This window comes from Carassius gibelio, chromosome A20 (genome assembly GCF_023724105.1).
Source record: "Carassius gibelio isolate Cgi1373 ecotype wild population from Czech Republic chromosome A20, carGib1.2-hapl.c, whole genome shotgun sequence".
Classification (NCBI taxonomy): Eukaryota; Metazoa; Chordata; class Actinopteri; order Cypriniformes; family Cyprinidae; genus Carassius; species Carassius gibelio.
Genome location: NC_068390.1, coordinates 23,285,629 through 23,299,955, shown reverse-complemented (window position 1 = coordinate 23,299,955; position 14,327 = coordinate 23,285,629). Strand labels below are relative to the sequence as shown.

General features: G+C 33.1%; 1 protein-coding gene across 1 annotated transcript in view; it reads right to left on the bottom strand.

Annotated features, from left to right (window-relative positions):
- LOC127938301 (mannosyl-oligosaccharide 1,2-alpha-mannosidase IA-like) overlaps window positions 1-14,327 on the bottom strand; it is a 95,081-nt gene that overhangs the window by 23,981 nt on the left and 56,773 nt on the right. The window contains exon 5 of the mRNA XM_052534816.1: window positions 4,622-4,716. Coding sequence (XP_052390776.1) covers window positions 4,622-4,716 — 95 coding nt within the window. The remainder of the gene's footprint in view (window positions 1-4,621; window positions 4,717-14,327) is intronic.

Sequence of the window (14,327 nt, the reverse complement as noted above, 5' to 3'; positions counted from 1 at the left end):
CTTCAGGAGTTTAAAGAGCTCCATGTCCTTGGCAGGCAGTCGCAGGGATGATCTAAAGCAGGGCTGCCCAACCCCGCTCCTGGCGATCGACTGTCCTGCAAAGTTTAGCTCCAATCCTAATCAAACACACCTGAAGCAACCAATTAAGGTATTGAGGCTCACTTAAAAATTAAAGGCAGGTGTGTTTGCTTAGGGTTGGAGCCAAACTTTGCAGGACAGTCGATCACCAGGAGCAGGGTTGGGCAGCTCTGATCTAAAGCCAGGGTAGGCAAGTTCGGTCCTAGAGAGCCGCAGTCCTGCACAGTTCAGCTCCAACCTTCACCTGCCTGTACCGTAGTAATCCTGAGTGGATTGATAAGCTTGTTCAGGTGTGTGTGATTAAGGTTGAAGCTGAACTCTGCAGGTCTGCGGCTCTCTAGGACCGAACTTGCCTACCCCTGATCTAATGCAACATATACCATCAAATGGTCCAATTTTTGGTGGTATATATAAATAAAAAACTTTCTTTCAAAGAAAACAAAATGTTCTTGATTTTTTTTCTTAAGTTAGAAAATAATAAGAAAACCGTTTACAGAGAAATTGTCGTCATTAAAATGTTTTATAAATGCAGCTCCTAGAAATTTCAGTCTTTTTCAAATACATTCAGCCAGACTATCAACTGAAGAGAGCCGTTAAAAGTGGTACTTACACAAGAAAATATTTAATATTTCTATGAAAAGAACTGGCCATTAATCTACTATTTCTTTCTCTTCTTCCTCTTCCAACCAGACAATGTTTTAAATTCCACTTTCAAATACCTTAGAATGAACTGCCTCACAGTTTTGTCTTTTACAAGTGAATTGAAAGGGTTTAAAGAGAAAAACAGCAGTAATCAAGGTTTAAACCACTGAAACAATTGCAACATTCCTTTAAAGCAGAAAATGGAACAAAAGGAAACAGCTGCATCAAGAATCAATGAGCAAATAATGACACATTTACTGCTGGTTTAATTTCAAACACGCCGGGAGTCGCGTCGTCTTACAGTTAATTGAACAAATGCTTTGTGCGTTCCGAAGCAGCAGTAAATGTTCACATTTGGATTTTACACCACAATTAGAGACTACACATCATGATTGTCCACACTGTGTGAGGGTTTTGCCCATGCAGAGAGACTGCGTTCACGCAAACTTGTGCAAAGAGAAGCAGAAGTTGACGATGTGAAGGGAAAGTCAAGCACAAGGCCTTCAGTCTTGCTCCAGCCAAATCTGGGTCAACTTTGTCTGTAAAATTAGGCCTCTTCTGTCTTTTCTCGCCCCAACACTGGGGACTCACAGTAGACAGATAAAAATAAATGAATAATAAAGCCCACATACCACATAGAAATTCAAATGTTCTGCTGGCTTGAGGCTGATTGCTTCTGCAAGTGGGTCAATACTCACACTGGCGACTGCATAAATGTGAATCTGTCCAAACATACTGTGTTTTAATTTAGATTCACGTGCGGTTTATTACCTTTTCCTAATAAGTGGGTTACATAACTGCTGCATCATTTGACCGTCTTCGATGAGATCTCTAGACTTGCTCAATTAAACGGATTCAGAAGAGAATACGAATTCATAGCTTAGAAACTGTTTGATGAGGGCATGAATCACAGTCATCATCACTGAATATGATTATGATCTTCTCTCTGGAACTTTCAACTGACAGGAACACAGGGCTAAATAAAGGATGATGGGACCACCGAGGACACCTCAGAACAAACAACAGCTCATCACTGTGTTTAAAAGCTCTAACTAACTAACTAACTAACATACATATATACAGATATAGAGATATATATATATATATATATATATATATATATATATATATATATATATATATATATATATATATATATATATATATATATATACACACACACACACATATATATATATATATATATATATATATATATATATATATATATATATATATATATATATATATATATATATATATATATATATATATATATATAAATATTCCTTAAATGTATTATATGTAAATAAAATAAATCTGTATCAATATTTTTATTTATTTGTATTATATGTATATACAATATAATACAATAACTAATATGCGTTATACTGCTATCTCTATATAAATGTAATTTGTTATATTTACTATATGTAATAATACATTAATAAACTTCATATTTATTATGTGTACTTCAGAAATGAATGAGGCTATGAATGTGAATTCATCAGATCCTACATTAAATCACAAGTTTCAATACTGACTTCAATCTGACTTTAGCTTGTAATATTGTCCTTCTTTGAAATGCCTTCAGCTGTGCACATTTCATGAAGATGCATTAGGATACATCTGCCCACTAGATGAACACACTTACAGAGACACGAATTACAGGCATATGGTGGCGGCACCAGAGGTGCCTCGAGCCAAAGCGAACAATAGTGTGGAAGCAAACAGCATTAGCAATGTGGACGGAATTAATGATGTATGTGACACACATGAAGGGAGGAAAACGCCTTCGCTAGAGGTGATAGGAGCACTTGTGCTAAGTGCAGATATGGTGGAAAGCTATATTTACTGACAGGAAGTGAAGACCATTTGTCCTGTAGCTGTGTTATTAGGCGCTCCTTTTTATAAAATGCTTGGCCGCTCCATTTAGAGCATTTGTCAGAGCACTTCACTCCAGTTTAAACAAGGAAACACAGCGCGGACACTCAAGCTAATATGAAAAGCTTTGTTAAACACTGAAGTATGTTTCTGCTCTCTGCCATGTGCCACCCACTCGTTCTGCATTGTCTTCGCCAGCGGTGCCTGACTGCAAAAAGACAAGAGTTGTGTAGTCTGTCAGTCGAGGGATAACTCTGTCTTTCTCCAGATCTCTGCACTGATTTCCTGCTTGCCTACGGTTGAAGAGCTCTGGGTGGCCAGACATCCATCACAAACCAGGACATCTGGGATCTCGGACATTGTTGTGAAGTGTATGAATCAGGAGTGGGCCGTATGACCATATAATCTATTTTATGTCATTTTATATAACGGTCACGGTCTATTACCCTAATATATGTATATTTTTCTGTAAAGTAACAGCTTTGGATAATACAGTGAATCAAATACACCACAAATGAAATCTATTAGATCTTATTTGATTATTTTCTCTTTTTGCATAAAAAACGCTGGTTGCAATCCAAAAGATAAGATTTATAATGAAAGATAAGTCTGACATTAGTGCAAACCCTATAAAGCCAACTGTGATATATAACATATTAATTAAAGCCTCTAAATTATCAGCATGATCAAAACTTGCTAATAAACCTGTTGAGCTCAGAATATTTCATGTCTTTTCTATTGTCTGATTGGCAGATTATACATTTGTAGCAAGTAAAATCCTATCATAATTGTATTATACTTAGTTCATGGTACACGCGTCAATTTGCTGTAAAATATTTTCCGATTTTTATAAAGTAGATGTGAGGAATACATTTTATATTATTAGTATTATTTCAAGATGAACATTTACTGGACTTCAAGTTAAGTTACTTGATTATCTGTAGAGCGTTTTTTTTTTTTTTTTTTTTGAAAATCATGTTAAAATGTATAGAAAATGACACCGGCGGCTTATAAAGAACATTTATTTTTTGTTTCTAAATCATCACTGCACTCCATTGCATTAAAGATTTTGAAACTTCAGAGCTGCAATCATAAAACGTAGCATTGAGAGTAGGGATGGGTATCGTTAAGGTTTTAACGGTATTACAATTACCGAAACTGCTTAACGGTCCGGTACTTTAACGGTATTCTTATCGGTACTTTGTGTTGTGTGTTTTTTTTTTTTTAAGAACAAGTTGAGAACAGAATTAACATTTCGTTTTATGTAAAATTAATAAAACAATTATTTGTAGCGCAAGAAACAGCCATGTTTGAACAAATAGCTATTATACAAAAAAAACAAATGAATGTAAAACATATGAAATAAACTATATTTTTATAAACAGAACTTCTACATAAGGTTAGCAAACTAGGGAGATTTTACATTTATTTTAAATGACGTGAACAACATTGATTCAACATGATTTTAGCATACATAACGTAACTGACGTAGCTTGGGCAACAACCAGATGACGATCTAGCTAGGCAGTCTGTCTATATATATATATATATATATATATATATATATATATATATATATATATATATATATAATAAAATATGATAATATAAATAATATAATAAAATAATGTAAATAATTACCTACATCTACATCTATAAATAATCACCTACATCTTGGATGGCCTGAAGGGGAGTTATAATTTTTGCGTGAACTATTCCTTTAACTGATATTTCTGAGACCAAGCTAGCTGAAAAAAAAAAAAACAAGGGATAACAGCATAAAACAACAGCAACACAAGCAGCACTTTAACAGTCAGAAAACGTCTTTTGCAACGAAATAATCCCACCACATTGTTTGTTCTTTATCATATCTGTGACAGAGAGCCGTTGCTGGGTTTGAGGCTTAAGATACAGCACTTGCGAGTTAATAAGACCGGCAGTGGAGAGATCTGACCTGCTTGGCTGAAGAAAGCCTCGGGAGTTTGTGTGGAAATGTGTTTGTTTGTGCGTCACTGACCTCTTTAGGTTGAGAAGAGCCCAAGGGACGCCGGTAGGGGTCTTAAAAGCCGGCAACAGCTTCTCTCCTAGTTCAACAGCTTTTCTCCTGAACACCTGAAATAAAAGAAAGACAGAAGTTAGTCTAACCTCATCCGCACACAGAGGCAGTAGAGTCGTGTAACCTCTGGCTGCCCCTGCCTTCCCATAAACTCACCGGATTTATTTTATCAGTCATATTTGCATGATACACCGAGTCGGCTGACAGAAAGAGAGGCATTGATATTCTGCTGAGGGCAGGATCCAGGAGACGGCTGATGAGAGCGGATAAGAAGAGGGCACGCGGACCGCTGTAAACCTTCTGCCTGCCTGCCTGTCATCTTCATTCCGCTCTTCTGACAATTCAAACCATCAAGGAGCTGCTACCAATCCCTCAACCAGCAAATATGCTGCATATCGCTACGAGCGGAAGCAGTTTTATTCAGAAACATGATTTTTAATTAAGTGATACTTAAACACTTGTGTTTGTTTAAATTAAAAATAAATATATCATTATCACCACAATTCCAAATGCATTATACTGATTGAACGTAACAGTAAAGACATTTATAATGTTACAAAAAAATTCTGTTTCAAATAAACACTGTTCTTTTAATCTGTCGATTCATCAAAAAATCAAAAAAAAGAAAAAGAAAAAAAAGGTTCCACAAAAATATTAAGCAGCACAGCTTTTTCCCACATTGATAATAATAAGAGATATTTTTTTAAGCAGCAAATCAGCATATTAGAATGATTTCTGAGGGATCATATGACTGGACTGGAGTAATGATGCAGAAAATTCAAAATATTTATATAATCTTTTATACTGTATTTTTTAAAATCAAATAAGCCTTTTCAAGCATAAGCGACTTCTTTCAAGAACATACATACATACATACATACATACATGCATACATACATACATACATACACACACACACACACACAGACCCAAAACACTTTTTAAATTTATTAAATAATATAAATCAATATTAAATAATATTTAAATAAAGTGCTTAATGAAAATAATACATTTTTCTGATTTTTACTTGCTATGGCGAAAGTTTTGGCCTGCTTAAATTATCATGACTAAAAATATATACATTTTAAGTTTAGTTTATAAAAAAATTCTTGTTCCGATATGTATGAGTCTCACAGATAATTTACATTTCAATAAAACCTTTGACAAAATGTTACCTCGGCAACATATTTAAATTAGCAAAAATCGGTCATAATAAAACTAAAGTTTGTCATCAAAACACAAGTTTATGACAAATAAACAGATGATACTGTCACAACACAGCACTGATCCATATATTTAGAATCCACTTGTAAATATCAGCCCAGGATTCCTGCCTCAAAAAGTAAGTTTTGCTCCTTTCTGTCTTTAATATTTAAATTAACAGTTTTCTACAATATTTTTCTCAATTACAGGTAAGTAAATGCTGAAGATATATGATATTTTTTGTTCAAGGTTTAGCTCTTCATCTTCAAAGGGTTATTTTGGCGAAGGAGTTGCAGAAATCTGCGTGCAGATCTTTGCCGTAGAGCTGAATTTACTCATCCCTCTTGTAATTCATCCTGTGTGTCAGAGTGCACACAAAGCAAAGGTCCCCTGAGCAGAGCCAGATCACTGCGTGAGAGCCTTTCTAAACACCAGAGAGGGCGGCGACACAGACAGAAACCAAACTGCAATCCAATGACTTATCCAAATTTACTAGGGAATAAAAGCACTGCACTAGTGTGCAGCAGTAAAACAATACTAATCATACAAATGGGATTTAATGGTAGGAAATCAGAGACATGATGGATCATCCCAATTGTAACAGTGAAGAGTTGGTTTCATCTAAACACACTACTGATCATTCTCGCTGAGCAGCTCTAAACAAGGACATCTTTTCCTTCAAGTCCATCATTCTGTATGCATTTCAAGGATGAGGTCAACAACAAGAAGCATGCGTCGCTCCATAGCGTTTTCCCCAGCGCCTGCAGCCTTGATGAAGTCTGTGTGCTCGCCCTTGCTACTTCAAACACAAGGTGAGCTGCTATCTCGTCCAAGTGAATTCACTGAGCAGGCTGTTTGGATGGATGCCACATTCAATTCTGCATTCAGGCAGGTTTAAAAATAATAATAATAACACATTTGAGACTGTGGACTATCATTCCAGATTATGATGCCATCAGCATGAGCTCAATCTGAGATTATGGGAGAGCCAGTCACTCAAAGCATGCCATCACTTTGATTAATGTCTCTGATAAAACCCCTACAACCTCAGAGTAAACAAAACAAGAGAGAGCAACTCTGCTGGACATCTTAAAATAAAGTGATGACAATTCTCAATATATATCAAAAACAGTCATCCCATAATATAAATGAGAACTGATGTCCACAGCATGCAAAAGTAATTTGTGGATGACATTTATTAGTGGAGTCTGATTATGTAAATTTGACAAACTACAAAATTAAGCATAATTAAGTTGTTGCTTGGCTGATGTGTTTGGGGCGGGACGTTTATTTTGATGTTTATTGTATATTGATGTGTTTATTCCTTTTTATAATATTTTTATAAAATATGTATTTGTGAAAAAAATATTAGTATAGTATAGTGTTAGTATGTGTATATTAAACATTTATTTTTTTAATCCATTGTCAAATTATTTCAAATTTCTTAAATATGAATTAAAATAAAAATAATATTGTCTTTATATTGGCTCCCTTCTTTCTAAGATATTGCCATTTGCTATATATATATATATATATATATATATATATATATATATATATATATATATATATATATATATATATATATATATATATATATATATACACATATATACATATATACATATACACATATATATACATATACATATACATATATATACGTATACATATATATACATATACATATATATACATATATATACATACATATATACATATATATATATACATATACATATATATACATATACATATATATACATATACATATATATACACATACATATATATACATATACATATATACACACATATATATATATATATACACATATATATATATATACACATATATATATATATACACATACATATATATATACACATACATATATATATATACACATACATATATATATACACATACATATATATATACACATACATATATATATATATATATATACACATACATATATATACACATACATATATATATACACACATACATATATATATACACACATACATATATATATACACACATACATATATATATACACACATACATATATATATACACACATACACACACACACACACACACACACACACACACACACACATACATACATACATACATAAAAATCGGTCGACCCCTACTAACAATTATTAATAAAATAATAAAATAATTTCACAGTATTATTATTTGTGTATATAAGTGCAATTATTTATTATCATATTAAGTAATAGATGTTTTAATAATAAGAACAACAAATCATTATCATCATCAATACATTATTAAATATTAACCATTTTTATTAATACTGCTAACAAGAAAAGTTGTATTTTTTATTACTGATACAAATAACATTGTTATTATTGAATATTCATATTATCATAATGTATCATTAAATATCAATTATTAAATATTGTTATAATGATACTAATAGAACAGCCCCCCAAAAATATTTACATGCTGTGCTAGGGCTGGGCGATATGGAGCAAAAAATATATCTCAATATATTTTGCTATATCTCAATATACGATATATATCTCGATATCTTTACAGGAAAAATAACCCCCAAAAAACTACTGCAAAAACAAATAATGGCAAATATTACATGTTAAGGGGCCTATGAAACATTTTATTTTTTTCTTCACCATATGTTTTATTGTTACCTAATTCTGTGTTTTAGCATGTGCAATTATTTAAATGCATAAAAACAACTTAATTAGTTAAAAACAATTCTTAAAATAGCCTTATGTGAAATGTTTTTTTCCCTTCAGAAATTCTGTGTATTTACATTTTTCTGATTATCAAATGAAGGCATAAAACATTCATTTAATTTATCTTTTAATTATTTAAAATTAGGCAAACTTTATTTTTTGGTAAACAAAGGGGATTTACTATTAAAAATAAAACATGGGAGAAATGTTGTGTGATTATTCCTAATAAAATTATGTTAGTTTCATTTTAATAGTAGTAGTAGTGGGCTATCTACATTCTGCTGTACAATAGTAATAGATTTCTGTCAAATACTTTTATTTTGACGGGGTTTACCTTTACAGTTCTGTGTATGTGATACCACAGTCTATGATGTGATATGAGCTAGTCTTACTCAAATCAAACGGTCAGATGCTCATGAAGTGACTGTCAGTGCAGTTCTGGAGATGTTCCTCATGTGTTCACGTCTTTATTTAGAGAGAGGAAAGACAATGAAATCAGCGCGAGCGTTATGCGAGCTTCCGTGTTTAATGAATGAAGATGCGCTTCTGCGCCATTCATTAACACAGACACGCAGACCATGCAGGATTCATATTTAAATAGACTTTTCCGGGTTAATATTTGCAGATATTAGTCCATTTCGCGATTTGATGTAAGTGCATGACCGACTTTTGATTAATTCATTTAAAATTTGACCAATTCCGTGACATTCCACGTTAAACTGTAAATTCCATTTTTATGACTGGATTCCGCGATTCCGTCCGCGTTTCATTGGGCCCTACAGTAGACATCTGCCTGCCGTTCGCCCTATGCCTTAAAACTGAAGTATCTCCATATAATGGAGCCAGTTGTCTTTTTTTTTTTGACTAGTTCTCTACACGCGAGGTGAGAGGGGACAAAAGCAAGGAGGCGGGGGGCGAGCGAGCGGGGGCGAGCACAGCACAGGGAAGGCAAACAAGCAAAGTGGCGGAATCAGAATATAAACAATATATCGATATATACGATATGTCAAAATCCATATCGTGTTTAAAAAATATCTCGATATATTTTAAATATCCAGATATCACCCACCCCTATGCTGTGCTATATCATAATTTAAATTTAACAATATGTATAATAATAACAACAACAACAACAATCATCAGCTTCATCATCAATAAACTATTAAATATTAACAGCTGCTGTTATTTATACCACTACTAATAGCATTATTACTGTCATTATTCCTATTAAAATTATCAATCATTTATCATTAAATACCAATTGATACTAATAATTAATAATTATCATTATTATTTATTTATTTTTTTGCGATCAAATGTTTATTAAAAGTAAAAAACAACTAAATATAACAAGGCATTTCAAAATCCCAACAAAATGGTCAAAAGAAAATGTGTAAACACACAAACACAGATAGATACAAATAAACGCACACACACACACACACGCACGCTCACACAATATTATTGTTACTATTATTAATAAAATACAAATATGTATAATATTTAGTGTGAAATTTAATGTTGGAAATAAAATTAAAAGAAGGTCAGGCAGACTTTTAAACTTGAAGGTTGCTCAAAAATGTCCTGTCCTATGCCACTTCAAGGTGGAAGTGCAAGTATGTGTGAGCATGAAGCGACTGTTGGTCGTAAGATAAATTGCTTTGTCAGTGGATGGTGACTTCACAAGCTTTTACTTAAATTACTGTTAGGATCTACAGGGAATGGAGCACACAGCTGCAGAGAGCCACCTGACCCTTTCAAAGCCCTACAAAACCTGTTACGCTCAACCTTTGTCAACCTTTGTCAAAGCTGTCTCGCGATCAGACTTAATCAGACTTATCTATAGGTATAGATAAGTCTGATCGCGAGACAGCTTTGACAAAGGTTGACATTTCCACCTCCGTGAGGACCAAAGCTCATACAGAGAGCACACAAAGTGTAGAATGGAGACAAAAACATAAATATACATTAAATTAATACATTTTATATAATGCATAATTTACACACACACACACACACACACACAAAATATATTGCCAATGGTTTTTTAAAAACTCATCTCAGTCAACCAGAAGTCAATTCTAAAGCATTTCTAAGTTTTCTAAATTTGAAATGCCTTGTCAATTTGAACCAAATTGGAAACATGGCAGTTACAACAAAACCATGTAGGGAACCATTTAATCAAACGGTGTACTCTGAGAGAGGCCTTTATGAGCATCTCTCTTCACACAAGATCTTTTGTATCTTTAGGGAAAACACTGTTAAAGTTATGTATTCAAGATACAGTATGTACAGAGAAAGGAGGACTGTTTTTGATATTTCCCCAAGGTTGGATTGGGAAACCCGAGCGATCTCTCATATGAACGCAGTCAGTAAATTACACCCGGAGCTCCAGTCAATGGCTGCTCTGCACACGCTTCCCTTTGGCTGCAATACAAGACAAGCTGTAAAAACAGAGCAGCCAGCTCACATCTGGCTTGTGTAGTCATACAATCCAGATGGATAATAGAGATCTCTAACTGCGGTTTCTTGAACATCAACATGAACATGGTGCAGTGTGTATTTTTAGCCTTTATAATTATAAAATTCACACTGTAAACATGGCAACCAAAATGCACAAGTTGTAATACAACATTGTAGCATGCTTTATAAGAAAATGCTATTTTGCTCTCTACTTCAAAATTTCATGTTTAATTCATGTTACTTGCAATCCGTTTTCTTGCGAAAATAACTAGCAATTTCTGAGTGATTGTCTTTTTTTTTGGGGGGGGGGTAAAATTTTACAGCTATTTTTCTATTTACAGTCATGCAAATCTGCAAATTTACTAGCATAAGGAGACCTAATATTTATGGAAAGTTTGATTATCTAATATAAAAATGATAATCTGATTATCCAAATTGTGAATAGAAGTGTCTGCAAATTAGTCAATTTAAGATGCTGTTTTCTTTTTTCTTTAATTTTCAAACGATCCCCAAGGCTATATTTATTTTATAGCAATTACAGTAAAATTGTGAAATGTTAAAAGAATGGTTTTACATTTTAAAGTATGTTTAAAATATAGTTTATTCCTGTTATTGAAAATCTAAATTATATATATATATATATATATATATATATATATATATATATATATATATATATATATATATATATATATATATATATATATATATATATATATATATATATATATATATATATATATATATATATACATACACACACACACACACGCACACACAATTTATATATATATAAATAAAAAAATCTACGTTGAAAACTTAATATTTTAACTTAATATTGTTGCTTAATATTTTTGTTAATGGTTATATTTATTTGAAATTAATATTTATCACACCATAGTAATTATCCTCCCTAACATATTTGTAATGCATCCTTGTGGAATAAAAGTATCAGTTAAAAAAAAAAAAAAAAGTAGTGTAGATTTCATGATGATCAAGTTATAATTTAGCAATAGCAATTATTAGGAGAAATAGTCACTTTATTTCCAAACATGACTGCAGTTCTGTTACACAGTAGAAACACTGTCAGTGTTAAAGCAGCGGTTGCTTTTACACTGTTTCTTGAATTTTGCATGATGTAATACGGACCCAAACCTCACCTTTTCCAACCTTATTCAATCTGATAAGGAACGCAACAGAGATACGCCGACATAATTGTGTATCTGCTGGCTGGTGCGTTTCTCCCTAATGAATTAATTCTGCTTTAATGCCAGAGTTTGTCTGCCAGACATGTACAGCTGTGTGACAGACAGGAATAATTGATTCCTCTAAGGTGGAGCAGGTATCTTTTTAATAGGACAGATATATAGTAACATGGGGCCATTGTGCTTATAATACAACAGGGATGAATAGGCAGACTGGCGGAATGGAAGCAGAATTTATCAGCGGCATAAGACACTGAAGTCTCTGCATTCAGACACACTGAATCAGCCTTGACATTGTGACACATCATATCAAAAGAAGAAGAGGGGGGGATTCTACTTGCAACAAAAAATTCAAGCTTAACAATACCAGTAAGCTAAAATGTGCCAGAAAACATCTCTGTGATGTCTGCACCAACATTTAGTTGTCAAGGGCATGTCTGGAAATGATAAACAGTGTAGTCATACCGTAGCCATTCAGATGAAAATGAGGGGCTGGTTGAAAAGACAAGATGGATGGCATGAGATGACAGGCACGAGAGATAGATGGGGAACAGGCTTTCAGCATTGGGATGAAATGGGCCACAGAGACGCACCTGTGCTCACTGATAAAGCGGATTTAGTGAGAACGTGAAGCCACACTGACCCTGAATGTCATTCTGTGACATATCAAAGGAAGAACAGGAAGCACTGGTGTGATTTCACAGACCACAGCCAAACTGAAGAATAGGGTTGTCAAGAATCAGTACATTGACAAGGTGCATAAGAAAACAATGCTGATCTGACTGCAAGATGGGAACTGACAAACACTTGATCTGTTCTTGTAAACGGAGCCAGTTGTGTCTAGAGTGTGAAATTGCATTTTTAAATGAGGTCAAACAGGTGCTCTCTTCTTATTGCTTATAATTTCATCTTTCCTCCATCTCTCCTGACTGTTTACATAAATCAAGGACTTGAGAAAACTTGATTAGTTGTTTACTTAATACTTAAAAGGCATTTTTACATTTTAAAAATGTATGTCCTTATGTTTATATTTAACTTGTGTATGCGTGCAATAGCATATTTGTGATATCAAAATTACTATTGAGAATGATCAAATTGTACTTGTTGACATGTAAAATTCTGGTATTCTGACAATCTTATTGTGGTTGTAAATACACCAATAAAAATATAGTCATATGTACTTCTGTTGAAAAAAATTTTTTCAAAGAAAAGTGAAGACATTTGTTTCCAAATATTTTGGTTTAAAAAAAAATATTCATAAATTCATCAATTTTTTCATATAATTTATGAAGTATTTAGAGAAGAGTTTATGAATTTATGAATTATTTTTCTATTCATCAAATAATCCTGAAAAATGTATCCGCTTTTACACAAAAACATTGTCATTGACATCGGTCATTGATAATAAGAAATGTTTCTCCAGTATCAAATCAGCATATTAGAATAAAGTATCAAGAGTCAACTTTGGAATAAATTACACTGTAAAAAATATTCAAATAAGTTTTTTTTAATTGTTACAAATATTTTAATATTTCAAATTGTATTAATATTTCACAATTTTACTGTTTTACTGAGATAAAGCACACAATCCCAACGGAACGAAAGATAGCATCATTTGCTGACCTTCACCCAAAGGCTTTCACAAAAGGCACACTTGGCTCACTCTCACAAGCTGATAAAGTGGTCTGAAAACACCGAGATCAGATAGGAGGAGACACTCAGCGACAAGAAGAAAGGAAGCACTGCTTTATGGACACCAGTCAAAACACTGTGAAAAGACACGTCAACGAAAGCATTTGCTATTTATTTTGTCTGGACAAGATAAATGTGTGAATGAAGGTATGACTGAAACAGATAACTGGACATTTGGATTCTGTTTGACCGATTCTCTTTTCGAAAGAGTCATTTGTTTATGAATCATACAACAATGTTCATGCTAGTTGTTTTTTGCTTTCATATACTGAACACAGCCCTATGAAAAGATGCGTGTTTTATTTCACATTACACAGACCATTAAAGGAAAACTCCACCATTTTTCCATATTGCACTATGTTCTTCCCTCA